General features: G+C 39.8%; 1 protein-coding gene and 2 non-coding genes across 3 annotated transcripts; 2 read left to right on the top strand and 1 right to left on the bottom strand.

Moving 5' to 3' along the window:
• The first annotated feature begins 2,257 nt into the window (after positions 1 to 2,257).
• Positions 2,258 to 2,362, top strand: LOC145580361 (small nucleolar RNA R71). The gene has a single exon (XR_014099422.1). It is a non-coding gene; the product is annotated as a small nucleolar RNA R71 (small nucleolar RNA).
• Positions 2,363 to 9,906: 7,544 nt separating this feature from the next.
• On the bottom strand, positions 9,907 to 11,584 carry LOC145577961 (uncharacterized). Its single transcript, XM_081635375.1, has 5 exons — positions 11,352 to 11,584; positions 10,796 to 11,120; positions 10,512 to 10,681; positions 10,171 to 10,361; positions 9,907 to 9,992 (listed from the first exon to the last, which is right to left on the bottom strand). The coding sequence occupies exons 1-5, from the start codon at positions 11,582 to 11,584 to the stop codon at positions 9,907 to 9,909; spliced, it is 1,005 nt and encodes a 334-aa protein (XP_081491501.1).
• A 3,453-nt stretch (positions 11,585 to 15,037) lies between these two features.
• Positions 15,038 to 15,142, top strand: LOC145580400 (small nucleolar RNA R71). The gene has a single exon (XR_014099455.1). It is a non-coding gene; the product is annotated as a small nucleolar RNA R71 (small nucleolar RNA).
• Positions 15,143 to 18,804: the final 3,662 nt, after the last annotated feature.

The following is an 18,804-nucleotide window of genomic DNA, read 5'->3' as shown; positions in this document are numbered from 1 at the left end:
AATCAAATGAAAGTCAAACTCATTCAAACAAAGCTTTTTTATTCAAATGAAATTCAAATGTAATCAACAAAGGTTATTGAATCAAATGAAAGTGAAACTCGTTCAAACAAAGCCTTTTGAATCAAATGAATGTCAAATGCATTCAACAAAGCTAATAGAATGAAATGAAAGTCAAACTCATTCAAAGAAAGCTTTTTGAATCAAATAAAGTCAAACATATTCAAACAAAGCTTTTTTATGTCAAATGAATTCGACAAAGCTAATTGAATCAAATGAATATGAAACACATTCAAGCAAAGCTAATTTAATCAAACGAAACTCAAACACATTCAAACAAAGCTTTTAGAATTAAATAAAAGTCAAATGCATTCGTCAAAGCTAATTGAATAAAATGAAAGTCAAACTCATTTAAATAAAGCTTTTTGAATCAAATAAAATTTAAACACATTCAAACAAAGCTTTTTGAATAAAATGAAAGTCAAACTCATTCAAACAAAGCTTTTTGAATCAAATGAAAGTCAAATGCATTCAACGAAGATAATTTACTCAAATGAAAGTCAATCGCATTCAAACAAAGCTTTTAGAATCAAATAAAAGTCAAATTCATTCAAACAAAGGTTTTTTAATCAAATGAAAGTCAAACTCATTCAAAAAAAACTTTTTGAATAAAATGAAAGTCAAATGCATTCAACAAAGCTAATTGAATCAAATGAAGTCAAACTCATTCAAACAAAGAATTTCGAATCAAATGAAAGTCAAACACATTCAAACAAAGGTTTTTGAATCAAATGAAAGTTAAATTCATTCAACGAGGATAATTTAATCAAATGAATTTAAAACACATTAAAACAAAGCCTTTAGAATCAATTAAAAATCAAACTCGTTGAAACAAAGGTTTTTTAATCAAATGAAAGTCAAAATAATTCAAAGAAAGCTTTTTAAATCAAATAAAATCAAACACATTCAAACAAAAGCTTTGTGAATCAAATGAAAGTTAACACATTCAAACAAAGCTTTTTTAATCAAATAAAAGTCAAATACATTCGACAAAGCTAATTAACTCAAATGAAAGTGAAAAACATTCAAACAAAGCTAATCGAATCAAATGAAATTCAAACACATTCAAACAAAACTTTTTGAATCAATAAAAGTCAAATGCATTTAACAAGGCCAATTGAATCAAAATGAAAGTAAAAAACATTCAAACAAAGCATTTTGAAGCAAATGAAAGTCAAATGCATTCAACAAAGCTAATAGAATTAAATAAAAGTCAAACACAATATAAAAACGTTTTTTGAATCAAATGAAAGTTAAATGCATTCTACAATGCTGATTGATTCAAATGAAAGTCAAATACATTCAAACAAAGCTTTTTGAATCAAATTAATGACAAATACATTTAACATGGCTAATTCTATCAAATGAAAGTTAAACACATTAAAGCCAAGGTTTCTAAATCAAATTAAAGTCAAACACATTCAAACAAAGATTTTTGAATCAAATGAAAGTCAAACGCATTCAACGAAGATAATTTAATCAAATAAAAGTCAAACACATTCAAACAAAGCTTTTAGAGTCAAATGAAAGTCAAACACATTCAGACAATGATTTTTGAACCAAATGAAAGTCAAATACATTCAACGAAGATAATTTAATCAAATAAAAGTCAAACACATTCAAACAAAGCTTTTAGAATTAAATGAAAAGCAAACTCATTCAATTAAAGCTTTTTTATTTAAATGAAAATCAAATGTATTCAACAAAGATAATTTAATCAGATGAAAGCCAAACACATTCAACCAAATCTTTTAGAATCAAATTAAAGTCAAATGCATTCAACAAGGTCAATTGAATCAAACGAAAGTCAAACACATTCAAACAAAGCTTTTTGAATCCAATGAGAGTCAAACTTATCCAAACAAAGCTCTTTGAGTCCAATGAAAGTAAAACGCATTTACACTTGCTCCACCGCTTGAGCTTGCATTTACACTTGTGTTCAACTTTGAGAGCCCTTTTGTGAGTTGCTCAATTTGCTGTTGCAATTGATCGACCTTCTCCAATTCATACATCCCACCTTTCTTCGGTGCACTCCTTCTCCTACCTCCCCAAGAGTAGTTCTTTGCTACCTCCTCGATCGTTGCTTCCACTAGATTTTGGGGAATCTTGATCAATTGTCCACCCGCCCCCGCATCCAAGTTAGCTCTAGACATGGGCTCCAATCCATCGTAGAAAAACCTCATGAGCAAACTTTGATTGTATTCATGGTGAGGACACGCTTGTACCAACTCTTTGAACCTCTCCCAAGCTTCATTAAGGCTCTCATCCGTTTCTTGTTCAAATGATGCAATCTTCCTTCTCATCTCGGCGGTCTTTTCCTCGGAAATGAACCTCTTCAAGAATGCCTTAACTACCTCCCTCCAAGATGTGAGTGAGTTAGGCTTCACTTGCTTCAACCACTTCTTTGCTCTACCCGAAAGAGATTATCGAAATAGGTGCATCCGGATGTATTCTTGAGAAACTTGGTTGGTTTGAATCATGGCACATAGCTCAAGGAATCTATCAAGGTGCTCTATGGGGTCATCACTTGTAGAACCCGAAAATTGCTCCGATTGAACCATTCTTGTATATTGGGGATGAATTGTGAAGTTAGTTTCCGTGACGGGTAACAAAATTCCTCCCGTGAGCTCATAATGCTCCGGATTTTCGAACTCACGAAATAAAATATCATCCTCTTGTCCCGCCATTGATTCACTTTGCGAACTAGAAGAGTAAGAATCACTCCCACTATCAATGATAGCACCAAGTCCTCTTCCTTTTTCTTGAAAAAGTCTATGGATTTGTCTTAAAGTTCGGTTGATTTCTTGGTCGATATGATGTGTAGGTGGTCCTTGAGATCTTCTAAGCATTCACCAAGGCTAAGCAAACAATTAGCAATGACAGGTATGATAAAACAAGTCAAAACAAAAAGGAAAGCAATTAAAATTACCCTAACAAAAGCAAAATTAGACACTAAACAAGCCGCTTCCCCGGCAACGGCGCCAAAATTTGATCGGGCTAGGATAGTTTGTTAAACTATTAACCCTAATCAAATTAACTATTTATAAAACCTAGACTTCACACTAAACTAGTTAGTGGAAAGCAAGGGTCGATCCGCTGAGGAAGCTTTCTCATTTAATATCAAAATCACCATGCAAGAGTAAGAAAGGGGTATATTTTGTTGGAATTTGGAATGTAGACACTAGAACTATAAATAAACAAGTAAAAGGGTGATTAAATCAAGGAATAACAACGCTAGGGATTAGGGGGTTTCAAACATGATTAGAATGAAGGAAAACAATGATAAGCATCATGATTAACATGCCAAAGAATATAAAATTCTACCTAAACAACTCATTTTCATGCAATAGTTTAGGCAAACCAATGAAAGTGGTCTAAGCTAATTAGGATCATTTTCATGCATCCCATTAGGCACAAGCTAACCCAAGAATAAAGAGGCACAATACATGGAACTCTATTTTAACAACTCATTCTCATGCAATCATTAAGATAGAGGTGATCTAAATCTAGTTCAAATCATCTTCATGCATTTAAACTAGAAGGCAATCAAATAAAGTACTACAATAATCTCAAGCCAATAAAAATCATATCTTTCATCAATTTAAGGCATGTAATCAATCCACTATCATCACTCATACATCATTCAATACATATTTTACACCCCCTTCCCCTAGCTAAGAGATTAGCCTAGAAAAAGGGGACTAAACATGATAACAAAACTAGATGAAAACACAATAAACACGAAAGCAAACATGATCAAAAACAATGAAATTACCAAAATATATTAATCCACAAAATAGATAGAAATAAACAACTAGAGTGCAAATAAACAAGACTAAGAGAAAGGATTAGAGATTACTAAGTAGGCAATAATAGAAAGATTAAAACTTGCAAAGTTGCTTGATGGATTGAAATGAAACTTGAGCCAAAGTTGCATACATGGAAATAACTTGAGTAATACTACACTTTCTCTCTCTAAGATTAGGGTTTAATTGTTTCTCAGATAATGCTAGATTCCCCACTAATTCAACCTACGGCCTATATATATAGGTCCACTAAAAAGATACAAGAATTCGAAATAAAAAAAAAAAACTGAAACCCAGCGGTGCGCGCCCGCGCATAAACACTGCGCGCCCGCACAACTGCCACGCGTGCGCCCTCTCCGATCTTGTGTGCCCGCAGATCTGTGGGTACGAAGGAATTAGACCCATGGATGCGTGCCTTCTCCCAGCTACTGCGCGCTCGCGCATGATGAGTGCGCGCCCGCACACATGTCGCACATGTGGCGCGCACAACTCTCTGTTTTGGCTCTGCTTCTGCTGCTATCTCGTGCGGGTTCTCACAGGGCTGCGCGCCCGCATAGTTCAAAGGCGCGCGCCCGCGCACAAGGCGCTCAAAACCTTCTATTTCTGTTCTGCTCTTGAGGCAATCCTGCGCGGGTTCTCATAGTGCTGCGCGCCCGCACACAGGGGATATGAGGATGGATCGCTCTTCTTCCAATGCCTTGATTCCTACAAAACGAAAACAAAGAAAACAAGGAGAAAGGCAAACAAAGAAAAGAAGAACAAAAAAGGGGGCAAACAAGCTACAAGTGGGAGGAAAAACCCGTAAAATGAGCACTAAATCGTGGCATAAATGCCACTCATCAAATTCCCCCACACTTGCTTCTTGCTTGTCCTCAAGCAAAGGAAACCAAGGCAAAAGGCAACACATCATAACAAACACAAGATGACAAGGTTTAGGAAAATCAATCAAGTACCATGGTGAGAAATGCTCCATTTGGACTCAAACATAGAGACATTAATCAAAGAATACTTACCTTTCTCAATTCAAAAGGGAAGACACACTTTAAGATGCTCAAGGTTGAAAGAGACAAACCTAAGCTAAGCATAAAGAACTAATGATTTCATCCTCCGCCCTAGCCCCATCCAAGACAGTCCACGATCTCTCCGCTAGCTTCAATTCATCCCCTAGTTGGCTTCTCATGATTCCTCGAGGGAACCGGAAAAAAAAAATTACTTCTATGTGGAACAATGAGGTTATCCCGACATCTCAACTATACATACTCTCTCCATAGGGTTGAAATCTATCTCCCTCCACCGTTCTTTGGCCACGCCCCTCTAAAGTCCAAGGGTCTTAGTTAGGGTTGTAATGTCATGGCTAAAGGTTAAGGTTGGGAGTCAATTTGAAAAATTTGGTGGAAACTCCTAAGTGAAGCATAAGAGTGGCCATCTCTCAATAACAACATAGGAATCTAACCTAATCTCAAATTACAACCTTCAATACAAAATACATGACAATACTACTCCTCTTTGCATGTTTTTAATTGATCTCAATTTTTCCTTTTTTTCTTTCCTCATGTTTTTTTTTTTCATGAATAAACTTTCAAGACCTTATTTGAACCAAATTGCACAACTTCCTTGCTTAAAATCAAAACTCTCAAACTCGAACCTCACAAGCCGATGCTTCACTAACTATAAGGGTTGGTAGAACATAGGCCACTAGGTTTGTAATATGGTTTAACCAAGAAAGGGGAAATAAGGATTAACATGGCTAGCAAGAAGGTGAATGTAAAAATAAAAACCAAATTTGTAACAAAACACAAGGAAAACAAAGAAAAACGAGAAGAAATGCCCTATTCCTCCTCTAGAGTTATATGATCACGATCTTGGGAGCTAGATACCAACACAAGGATTAAGACACGCATAGTTAAGGATCCAATATGCCGCTCAACAAAAGTGATGGAGGCTTGAACAATTGACGCTTACATGGGACATGAAAATAAGCAAATACCAACCAAGGGAATCCTATTCACTACGGAGAGCAACACCATCTTACCACTTTCCCGTGAACTAGGGGTTCAAACGTCCTCAAGAGTTCTAAACCGGGCTACCTTAGCTTAAAATGTGTCTAGTTCAACCCTAAGCACTCTCAAACCGTGAAGACCCTCTTCAACTAGGAAGGTAAGCATTCAAAAATATGTCATCACGAAAGCATATAAGCCCACATGTCCAAATGAACGAGCAAATTCTCAACTTTCAAAATTTTTCACTTGTCATGGTCATGAATGTCACACAAAAGAAAGAAGAAAAGCAACACACAAAGAAAAAGGAAGAAATCGAAAAGGTTCATAAAAGAGGCATGTAAATCACATAAATCCCAATCGTCATACAATGATCGTTGAATACAACATCAACGATCCCAGGTTCCTTAGAACCAAATCAAACAACCTCGAACCATTCGACTCCTTCCTAATCTAATCTAAACTATGCAACCAATCAAATATTTAAAAAGTTAAGAAGGAGAATTTGTCACCCAAATACGCTTAGAAAACGCAAGTCCACTATCAATGAAGCTCCATTGCACGGAAAAATTTGGGGAATGCGCCAATAAGCCCTACAAAATGTCAAAATCCAAAACAACTCGGCAAATATTTAGTTAGTAGCAAGAGAAATATATACAATGAAATAAAAAGAAAGCAAAATAGAGAAAAGAAACTAATAAAGAAAAAGAACAAAGAAAAGAGGAAAAGGTTTGGATTAAAAGGGAATTTGATTTTCGAAAACGGGAGCCAAAACAACACAAGCTTTCATTAAAAACATCATCATCATCATTTTGAGAAGAGGGGAAAGAAGCTTCCAAAGACACCTATTGGCCCAAAAATGCACCCCATAAGAACAAGGCTCTTGAATGAAACAATGAATAAGCACCCACCCCCCCACACTTGAACGGAAAACCGTCCTCGGTTTGAACAAAGTGGAAAATGGGAGGAAGGGCTAAACTCGGCCCGAGGGCCCTAGTCCTCCATGTGAGAACTAGAGCCCTCTCCATATGGACGCCACTCGTAGTAGACATCGATAGGAGGGCCATGGGGGTCCCAACCATCGGTGTAACCCGATGGAAAACCACGGTTCCGGTACAACTCTTGTTGATAGTCCGGAAGAGGGTCAAAGGGAGGGGGCATCTCAAGAGGCTCGGATGTATACATGGGGTAGTTGGGATCCCCTCGGTAATCACATCCCCCCGGTGCCTTGTAATCGTACCCCTTAGAGGTGGGGTAGTTCACACGGGGGGGCCCTTGAGATGAAGGCCCGAGCCAATAGGGCTAAACCGGTTGACGGGGTGTGCCGTCAGCATGCGGTTCCTCGTGACAAGGAACCGGCCCCTGTTGGGGCGGAAAATACGGATAGTTAACCGGTGGGTCAAAATGCCCTTGGTTTACATGCCAATCATAAATGTTGGCATTGTAAACCGAGTACCCATCGGCGGCCTCCGTCAACCGGTTTACTTGCATAGACAAGTTTTGGAATGCACGCTCAAGATTGAAAGAAGAAGAGGAAGAGGCCATACCTCCCTCGCTAAGGGAGGGGACGTGCAAACCTTGTTGGGATCCCTCCCCATATTGGAATCCTTGTTGTTGATGATGAAATTGTTGTTGATGAAATTGCTGCTGTTGTTGAAATTGTTGTTGTTGTTCTTCTTGCTGTTGTTCTTGTTGTTGTTGTTGTTGTTGTTGTTGTTGTTGGTGATGCTCGCGGACAATCATATTACGCTCACCTCCAAGAGAGTTAGGCAGGACACCATTGTCCATAGGGATCTTCCACACATTCCTAGAGTTCCGCTCCAAGGATGTGCGGCTAGGGAACGGTAAGATGCAATGGTGCACCCGCTCAACGCACCAATCGTGGAAGTTGTTCACGTCGTTGGTCGGTTGGATGAAGACCGACTTCCTCATATAAGAAATGTCCACGAACATATCCTTGTCCTTTCCCCCTAGTTTCGAAGCAATCCTTGTAATCATCCCACCAAGAGCAATCTCTCCCGTCTTGTTCCCATTCTTGATTGCCTCACAACACAAAACAAACCAGTACCCCATGTTGAGCCACCCACTCGCTTCCTCCTTTATGGCGACCCAAAGTGTGAAAAGCTCTTCATGAGAGAACTTGCTCAAATCTTGTTTGCTAAACACCGCAAACCCCAAGATGCGGTGTAGGATGCGGAGTACTGGGTGGATAATTTGGCTTGCCACCGAGTACCAAGTACTAAACTCTTCCATGTCGGTAATTGTCCGCCACCAATGGAAGGCATCGTACTCGGGGAAGAGCTCGGTGGATGGGGCAAGGAGATCGGCGTCAGGGTTAAAATCCAAAAGTTCATTTAGACGCCTTAAGGAGATCACATGGCGGGCATTGAAAAGTTGGAAGGAGATTTGGAACTCGTTGTTTCCAACGGATTCCTTCTCAAAGGAGGCTAGGAACTCGTAGGTGGGCTCCTTGAAAGTTGGGTATTGGTGCTGGATGAACTCACTCATCCCAAGGTTATCAAGAAGGGACCGAAGGTCCTCATCTATACCCAGATCACGCATTGAGCGTTGGTAGTAGTGTCGAGTGGGGTTTAGTTTGCGTTTGATGAGGGTTTGATGGATGGGAGCGTGGTGTCGGTTTACAAATTTCAAGGTGGGTAGAGTTGTTTGTTCTTGGTTTAGATTTTGAGAGGAGGGTTGGGGTTCATTAATTGTTATCCTGGGCTCCTTCCTGCTCCTTCTCCTACTACTCATCTTCACCAAGTTTAACTCAACAATCCCAAAAATACCGAGAACACCAAAAGAGTGATCCAACACTCAAGAATACCTAATTCTTCCCACAACAACAACAACAATTGAAGCTTTGACGTTGTTATCTGAAAAGAGGTTAGGAGCAACAACTTTCCAAGATACAAATAGCACAAGAACAACACAAGAATCGCCAACCATATTCAATGCCAAAATTTGCAAAACTCAATCACGAAAGAGACAATTACTAAGCAAATTTCAATATCAAGTATCAAAAACTCTCAACATCACAAATTTTCAATTTCACATGCATCAACAATTCTCAATACTCAATATCAAGCTAGTAATTACTTTCAACAATTCTCAATACCCACAATCAAGTAATTGCTAGGCAAATTGCATAAAAACAACAATTTTCATCAACAATACTCAACAAATCACCAAGAAATTCATATCAAATTCCACAATTACAAGGAAAACTACCCTAAATCACACAAAATTCTTACAAGCTCAATCTTGCTTAACAATCCTAAAACATGGTATTATCTAATGAATTAAAGCCACAAAGTAGTTGACGTTTAGGATTATACCACAATTGAAGAGCATGAAGACCACCATGACCACTCACGCACCACCACTTCGACCACCAAGGAGCAATCCCGAATTTGGTGAAAAATGGGTGATTTAGAGAGGGGAAAGTGATGAATTTGTGAGAAAAGTGAGGGAATGTAGGGGATTTGATGAAATTTCAAGGTAATAGGTGAGATTAGAGGGGATTTGAGAGGTTAGGGTTTGTGTTCTTGAGGAGAGAGAGTGAGAATCGGTATGAGAGGCGGGAAAATGATGATGAAATCGGGGAAAAGGGGAAGCTATCCCCCGATAAACCCAGATCTGCGCGCCCGCGCAGGTACCCTGCGCGCCCGCGCAAGTGTATTGCGCGCCCGCGCAGATGTCGCACACACGTCGCGCAAAACTTTCTGCCAGAATCTGAAATTTGCCCTTAATTCTGTGCGGGTTCTCACAGGGATGCGCGCCCGCACAACCTTCTCTTGCGCGCCCGCGCAAATATCGCACACATGTCGCGCAAAACTTTCTGCCAGAATCTGAAATTTGCCCTTAATTCTGTGCGGGTTCTCACAGGGATGCGCGCCCGCGCAGATGTCGCGCACAGGGCGCGCATAAGCTTCTGCCAGATTCTGCCTTTCTGAGCTTCCCTGTGCGCGGGTTCTCCCAGGCCTGCGCGCCCGCGCACAGGGTATTCATCAATATTTTTGCTTAAAATCCCCCTCACTCACTTCCTAGTCTCCAAACCCCAACTTAGCTCCATATATAACACCAAACAGCCTCCAAATTCCCTCCAAACACGCACCAAAGAGACAAGTGCCTAAAAAGCAAGAGGAAAAACGAAAGCCATAAGACAAAAATCAAACAAACAACCTACCAAAAATATGGAAAATAGAGAAGAAAAGGGTTTAAAAGCCGGGTTGCCTCTCGAGAGCGCTTCTTTATAAGGTCATTAGCTTGACCATGATGAAAATCCATTCAAAAGGGTGGCTTAGGACCCAAAGGGTCAAGCCTCAGATACTCAATCACACCAACTTCTTCCTTGCAGAAATAGTGCTTCAAACGAGAGCCGTTCACCATGAATTTGTTTCCGTCAGCATCCAACTCAAAAGAACCATAGGGAGTGGTCTTTGATACAAAAAAAGGCCCCGACCACTTAGATTTGAGCTTGCCCGGAAACAAGCGAAGCCTTGAGTTGAAGAGCAAGACTTTATCCCCAACCTTGAAACTCTTGTTCCGGATATGTTGGTCGTGCCACTTTTTTATCTTCTCCTTATAGACTCTTGAGTTTTCATAGGCATCATCTCTAAGCTCCTCGAGCTCGTTGAGCTTCAACAACCTCTTTTCACCCGCTAACGACAAATCCATGTTTAGCTCTTTGATGGCCCACCAAGCTTTGTATTCTAGCTCGACCGGCAAGTGACAAGCCTTCCCATAGACCAACCTATAGGGGGTTGTACCTATGGGAGTCTTATATGCCGTTCGAAGAGCCCAAAGTGTATCATCAAGCTTGAGAGACCAATCTTTCCTTTATTTGTTCACCATCCTCTCAAGTATATTCTTGATCTCACGATTCGAGACCTCCACTTGACCTTGAGTTTGAGGATGGTAAGGTAGACCAACCTTGTGATGAACGCCATATTTCTTGAGAAGGGCTTCCAATTGCTTCTTGGTAAAATGAGACCCTCTATCACTAATTAGAACTCTTGGCACCCCAAATCTAGGAAAAATGATTTTCTTGAGAAGCTTGAGCACCACCTTGTGATCATTGGTAGGAGAGGGTATAGCTTCGATCCATTTCGTCATATAGTCAACCGCCGCCAAGATGTATAGGTTCCCACATGAAGAAACGAACGGTCCCATGAAATCCACCCCCCAAACATCGAAGGGCTCCACCTCTAGAATACTTTGTTGGGGCATCTCGTCCCTTTTGGTAATGCCACGACTCCTTTGGCATCGATCACATTGCATAACGAATTTGTGAGTATCCTTGTGCATTGAAGGCCACCAAAGCAAAGATTGAGAGATTTTTGCTACCGTCTTGTCAACACCACCATGTCCCCCACATGGTAGTGAGTGACAATGCTCAAGGACACCCTCAATATCATGATCGGGGACACACTTCCTAAAGAGACCATCACCACATTGCTTGAATAGATACGGATCATTCCAAAAATACCTTATCACTTCTTTGAAGAACTTTTTCTTTTGTTGAGAGGAGAATTCCGGAGGGACTACCCCACAAGCAAGATAGTTGGCAATATCCGCATACCAAGGTGTAGAAGTCGCCACCATAGCCATGAGAGCCTCGATCCCTATCTCATCATTAATTGGAACATCCTCCTTGTTCTCAAATGGAAGCTTAGACAAGTGATCCGCCACATAATTCTCCGCTCCCTTTTTGTCCCTCATTTCCATGTGAAAGTCTTGAAGAGAGAGAACCCAACGGATCAAGCGAGGCTTCGCTTCTTTCTTGGTCATGAGGTATCGCACCGCGATGTGATCCGTGTACACAATGACTTTTGAACATATGAGATAGGACCGGAACTTATCAAATGCAAACACCACCGCTAGCATCTCCTTCTCCGTTGTTGTATAGTTCTTTTGAGCTTCATCGAGAGTCCTACTTGCATAGTAGATGACACATGATTTCCCTTCTTTCTTTTGACCAAGGACGGCACCTACTGCAAAATCACTCGCATCGCACATTAGCTCAAAAGGCAAGCTCCAATCCGGAGCTTGCACAATAGGAGAAGAGATGAGAGCTTCCTTGAGCTTACGAAATGCCTCAAGGCAAGCCTCATCAAAGCTAAAAACAACATCTTTTTTAAGTAATTCGGTCAAAGGTTTGGCAATTGAGGAGAAATCTTTTATAAACCTCCGGTAGAAACCGGCATGCCCAAGAAAAGCTCGTACTCCCGTGACGGAAGTAGGAGGGGGCAACCTCTCAATCACTGAAACTTTGGCCGGATCAACCTCAATGCCATTTTTTGAAACTTTATGACCGAGGACAATTCCCTCCTCGACCATAAAATGGCATTTTTCCCAATTTAAAACCAAACTCGTCTCTTGACACCTTTGCAAAACTCTTTCAAGGTTAAAAAGACAAGTGTCAAAAGACGAGCCACCAACACTAAAATCATCCATGAAAATCTCAATTTCTTTTTCAAGCATTTCGGAGAAAATGGAAGTCATGCATCTTTGAAAAGTAGAGGGGGCATTGCATATTCCGAATGGCATTCTTCGGTATGCAAATGTTCCATATGGACATGTGAAAGTAGTTTTCTCTTGATCGCTTGGATGAATAGGGATTTGGAAAAATCCGGAGTACCCATCCAAGAAACAAAAGAAAGCATGGTGAGAAAGCCTTTCAAGCATTTGGTCCATGAAAGGGAGAGGAAAATGATCTTTTTTGTGTTCTTGTTCAATCTCCTATAATCAATACACATTCTCCACCCGGTCACCGTCCGGGTGGAGATTTCCTCTCCCTTTTCATTCATGACAATGGCCATTCCACCCTTTTTGGGAACTACATGAACCGGGCTCACCCACTTGCTATCGGAGATAGCATAGATGATGCCCGCCTCACGTAGTTTCAAAATTTCTTTCTTGACAACCTCTTGAAGGTTGGGGTTCAACCTCCTTTGAGGTTCAATGGAGGTGGAATGATCATCCTCAAGATAAATACGATGCATGCATAGAGAAGGACTAATGCCCTTGATATCATCAATGCTATACCCTATCACATCTTTGTATTTTCTCAAAACATCAAGCAATTTTTTCAAATTAAGTTCATCAAGGGTAGAATTGACAATAATAGGGTATTTTTCCTCCTCATCAAGATAAACATATTTCAAAGAAGGGGGGAGGGGCTTGAGTTCTACCTTGGGAGGAGGCTTGGAACTCTCCTCCGATTTTTCCTCCATTGATTCAAGCTCAATCTTGCTTTGTTGATCAACTTCCTCCTTTGAGGATTCCTCCATTGCCATGACAAATTCTTCGGCTTCTTGAGAGTGGAACTCCTCTTTGCATGTGAGAGCTTCCACAATTGGATCTTGGGCTTCATCATGACCCTTCCCAAACGGTCCAACTCCTCATTCACAACATCAACTCGATAACACTTTTCAACCATAGGGGTCTTTAGCAACTTTGAAAACTCAAAGACTATCTTCTCATCGGCCACTTCACATGTGATGGTGTTATTTTTGCAATTGATGACCGCCCCCAAAGTCTTAAGAGCTTCCCGACCCAAAATCAAGGGTGTGTCCACATCTTCTTCCATGTCCATCACTACAAAGTCACAAGGCACATAGATGTGTCCCACTTGAATTGGAACATCCTCAAGTTCTCCACAAGGTAGCTTCACCGAGCGGTCGGCTAGTTGAATTGTCTTCCTTGTAGGGATCATCTCAATATTGAGTTTTTGAGCAATGGATAAGGGGATTAGACTAACACTTGCTCCAAGATCGGCCAATGCACCCCTAGCTTCCATATTCCCAATTTTCACCGGCAAAGTGAAACTCCCCGGGTCTTTCTCCTTCTTGGGCATTTTATGTTGAAAAAGAGCACTCACTTGGTGTGGAAGGGTGATAAGCTCATCATTGAGCTTCCTTTTGTTGGTGAGGATGTCCTTGAGAAATTTGGAGTAAGATGACATTTGTGTCACTACTTCAAGAAAAGGGAGATTGATGTGCAAGTTCTTCATCACACTTAGAAACTTTGCAAACTTGTCATTTAACTTCCTCTCCGCAAGCCTACTTGGAAAAGGAACCGGTCCATCAAGGTTCCTAGTCTCACTAGGAATTGAAGTTGTCTTCTCATTGTTGACCTTCTTCTTCTCCGAACTTCCTTCTACCTCATCAACTTTTTCCTCCTCACCTCTCTTATCTTCATTCACACTCTCTTCTCCTCCCTTCTTTCCCTCACTATCCCCCTCATTTGGACCATCATATGAAGTTCCCAACCTCAAAGTGATTGCCTTGCATGTATCGGGTTTTTGGTTATGAGAAGGGTTAGGTTGTGGTTGTTGGGGTAGAGTTGATGATGAATTGAAAGGAGTCCTCTCGGCCAATTGAGCTAGTTATGAATCAACCATCTTGTTGTGAGCCCTTATTTCTTGCATTTGTTGCCCAAAAGTTTGCATTTGTGAATGCATAGCTTGAAGGAGTTGTGTGGGTGTTGGCTCCGCTTGAGGTGCTTGTTCTTGATTTCTTTGGGGCGCTTGGGTTTGATTGTTGTATTGGTGTTGGTTATTGTATTGGTTTTGGTTGTTGTATTGGTTGTTCCTTGGGTAGGTTCCTCTTGGGTTTTGGTTTTGAGATGGAGGTGGATTTTGGTATTCGGGGTTCGAATTGTAAGAGGGTTAAGCTTGTTGGCCCCATTGTTGAGGTTGAGATGCAAACCTGGGTGGTGGTTGTCTCCAAGCTACTCCACCACCGCCTCCTCTAAAACCATCTTACCTTGTGTTGTATGCCGCTACATGCTCGGGGCTCAAACCTCCACAATAAGATGTATCATGGTTAGTTCCTCCACAATTTTGACAAGAGAAAGAGTTGACTTGAGAAGAGCTTGCACCACCGCTTGAGCTTGCATTTACACTTGTGTTCAACTTTGAGAGCCCTTTTGTGAGTTGCTCAATTTGATGTTGCAATTGATCGACCTTTTCCAATTCATACATCCCACCTTTCTTCGGTGCACTCCTTCTCCTACCTCCCCAAGAGTAGTTCTTTGCTACCTCCTCGATCGTTGCCTCCACTTGATTTTGGGGAATCTTGATCAATTGTCCACCCGCCCCCGCATCCAAGTTAGCTCTAGACATGGGCTCCAATCCATCGTAGAAAAACCTCATGAGCAAACTTTGATTGTATTCATGGTGAGGAAACGCTTGTACCAACTCTTTGAACCTCTCCCAAGCTTCATTAAGGCTCTCATCCGTTTCTTGTTCAAATGATGCAATCTTCCTTCTCATCTCGGCGGTCTTTTCCTCGGAAATGAACCTCTTCAAGAATGCCTTAACTACCTCCCTCCAAGATGTGAGTGAGTTAGGCTTCACTTGCTTCAACCACTTCTTTGCTCTATCCGAAAGAGATTGTCGAAATAGGTGCATCCGGATGTATTCTTGAGAAACTTGGTTGGTTTGAATCATGGCACATAGCTCAAGGAATCTATCAAGGTTCTCTATGGGGTCTTCACTTGTAGAACCCGAAAATTGCTCCGATTGAACCATTCTTGTATATTGGGGATGAATTGTGAAGTTAGTTTCCGTGACGGGTAACAAAATCCCTCCCGTGAGCTCATAATCCTCCGGATTTCCGAACTCACGAAATAAAATATCATCCTCTTGTCCCGCCATTGATTCACTTTGCGAACTAGAAGAGTAAGAATCACTCCCACTATCAATGATAGCACCAAGTCCTCTTCCTTCTTCTTGAAAAAGTCTACGGATTTGTCTTAAAGTTCGGTTGATTTCTTGGTCGATATGATGTGTAGGTGGTCCTTGAGATCTTCTAAGCATTCACCAAGGCTAAGCAAACAATTAGCAATGACAGGTTTGATAAAACAAGTCAAAACAAAAAGGAAAGCAATTAAAATTACCCTAACAAAAGCAAAATTAGACACTAAACAAGCCGCTTCCCCGGCAACGGCGCCAAAATTTGATCGGGCTAGGATAGGTCGTTAAAATATTAACCCTAATCAAATTAACTATTTATAAAACCTAGACTTCACACTAAACTAGTTAGTGGCAAGCAAGGGTCGATCCGCTGAGGAAGCTTTCTCATTTAATATCAAAATCACCATGCAAGAGTAAGAAAGGGGTATATTTTGTTGGAATTTGGAATGTAGACACTAGAACTATAAATAAACAAGTAAAAGGGTGATTAAATCAAGGAATAACAACGCTAGGGATTAGGGGGTTTCAAACATGATTAGAATGAAGGAAAACAATGATAAGCATCATGATTAACATGCCAAAGAATATAAAATTCTACCTAAACAACTCATTTTCATGCAATAGTTTAGGCAAACCAATGAAAGTGGTCTAAGCTAATTAGGATCATTTTCATGCATCCCATTAGGCACAAGCTAACCCAAGAATAAAGAGGCACAATACATGGAACTCTATTTTAACAACTCATTCTCATGCAATCATTAAGATAGAGGTGATCTAAATCTAGTTCAAATCATCTTCATGCATTTAAACTAGAAGGCAATCAAATAAAGTACTACAATAATCTCAAGCCAATAAAAATCATATCTTTCATCAATTTAAGGCATGTAATCAATCCACTATCATCACTCATACATCATTCAATACATATTTTACACCCCCTTTCCCTAGCTAAGAGATTAGCCTAGAAAAAGGGGACCAAACATGATAACAAAACTAGATGAAAAGACAATAAACATGAAAGCAAACATGATCAAACACAATGAAAATACCAAAATATATTAATCCACAAAATAGATAGAAATAAACAACTAGAGTGCAAATAAACAAGACTAAGAGAAAGGATTAGAGATTACTAAGTAGGCAATAATAGAAAGATTAAAACTTGCAAAGTTGCTTGATGGATTGAAATGAAACTTGAGCCAAAGTTGCATACATGGAAATAACTTGAGTAATACTACACTTTCTCTCTCTAAGATTAGGGTTTAATTGTTTCTCAGATAATGCTAGATGCCCCACTAATTCACCCTACGGCCTATATATATAGGTCCACTAAAAAGATACAAGAATTCGAAATAAAAAAAAAACTGAAACCTAGCGGTGCGCGCCCGCGCATAAACACTGCGCGCCCGCACAGCTGCCACGCGTGCGCCCTCTCCGATCTTGTGCGCCCGCAGATCTGTGGGTACGAAGGAATTAGACCCATGGATGCGCGCCTTCTCCCAGCTACTGCGCGCTCGCGCATGATGAGTGCGCGCCCGCACACATGTCGCACATGTGGCGCGCACAACTCTCTGTTTTGGCTCTGCTTCTGCTGCTATCTCGTGCGGGTTCTCACAGGGTTGCGCGCCCGCACAGTTCAAAGGCGCGCGCCCGCGCATAAGCTGCGCACAAGGCGCTCAAAACCTTTTGTTTCTGTTCTGCTCTTGAGGCAATCCTGCGCGGGTTCTCACAGTGTTGCGCGCCCGCACACAGGGGATATGAGGATGGATTGCTCTTCTTCCAATGCCTTGTTTCCTACAAAACGAAAACAAAGAAAACAAGGAGAAAGGCAAACAAAGAAAAGAAGAACAAAAAAGGGGGCAAACAAGCTGCAAGTCGGAGGAAAAACCCGTAAAATGAGCACTAAATCGTGGCATAAATGCCACTCATCAAAGTCAAACTAATTCTAAGAAAGCGTTTTTATTCAAATGAAAGTCAAACACATTCAAATAAAGCTTTTTAAATCAAATGAAAGTCAAACGCATTCAACAAATATAATTGAATCAAATGAAAGTCAAACTCATTCAAACAAAGCTTTTTGAATCAAATGAAAGTCAAATGCATTCAACAAAGCTAATTGAATCAAATGAAAGTCAAACTCATTTGAAGAATGCTTTTTGAAGCAAACAAAGTCAAGCACATTCAAACAAAGCTTTTGGAATCAAATGAATGTCAAATGCATTCGACAAAGCTAATTGAATCAAATTAAAGTGAAACACATTCGAACAAAGCTAATTGAATCAAATGAAAGTCAAACACGTTCAAACAAAGCTTTTTGAATCTAATTAAAGTCAAATGCGTTCAACAAGGTCAATTAAATCAAACGAAAGTCAAACACATTCAAACGAAGCTTTTTGAATCCAATGAAAGTCAAACACATCCAAACAAAGCATTTTAAGTCAAATGAAAGTAAAACGCATCTAAACACAGCCTATTGAATTAAGTGAAAGTCAACCTCATTCAAACAAAGCTTTTTGAATCAAATAAAAGTGAAACACAATCAAACAAAGCTTTTTGAATCAAATGAAAGTAAAATGAATTCAAAAAACCAAATTGAATAAATTGAAAGTCAAACACATTCAAATAAAGCTAATTGAATCAGATGAAAGTGAAACACATTCAAACAAAGATTTTTGATTCAAATGAAAGTTAAGCACATTCAAACAAAGCTTTTTGAAAAAAAAGTCAAATGAATTAAACAAAGTTAATTTAATCAAATGATAGTCAAACTCATTCAAACAAAGCTTTTGGAATCAAATGAAAGTCAAATGCGTGTTAACAAAGATAATTAATCAAATGAAAGTCAATCACTATCAAACAAAGCTTTTTGAATAAAATGAAAGTCAAATGCATTCAACAAAACTAATTGAATCAAATGAAAGTCAAACACATTCAAACAAAGCTTTTTAAATCAAATGAAAGTCAAATGCTTTCAACAAAGCTAATTGAATCAAATGAAAGTCAAATACATTCAAACAAAGTCGTTTGAATCAAATAAATGTCAAATACATTCAACATTGCTAGTTCAATCAAAAGAAAGTTAAACACATTCCAACAAAGCATTTTGAATCAAATGAAAGCAAAATGCATTCAACAAATATAATTTATTCCTTTGAAAGTCAAACACATTCAAACAAAGCTTTTAGAATCAAATGAAAGTCAAACTCATCGAAATAAAGGTTTTTTTAATAAAATGAAAGTC

Source organism: Chenopodium album, chromosome 14 (genome assembly GCF_948465745.1).
Source record: "Chenopodium album chromosome 14, dcCheAlbu1.1, whole genome shotgun sequence".
NCBI classification, from domain to species: Eukaryota; Viridiplantae; Streptophyta; class Magnoliopsida; order Caryophyllales; family Amaranthaceae; genus Chenopodium; species Chenopodium album.
The sequence above is the reverse complement of the archived record's forward strand: the minus strand, read 5'-3'. Positions and strand labels throughout refer to the sequence as shown.

Excerpts from the sequence above, each read along its gene's own strand:
- LOC145577961 (XM_081635375.1), bottom strand. The coding sequence starts at position 11,584 with ATGAGGGACAAAAAGGGAGCGGAGAATTATGTGGCGGATCACTTGTCT. Across the intron at positions 10,682-10,795 it reads AATATGGCGTTCATCACAAG|CTTGATGATACACTTTGGGC; the intron begins GTTGGTCTACCT and ends TGGTCTCTCAAG. Across the intron at positions 10,362-10,511 it reads TCGTTAGCGGGTGAAAAGAG|GCTTCGCTTGTTTCCGGGCA; the intron begins GTTGTTGAAGCT and ends CTTCAACTCAAG.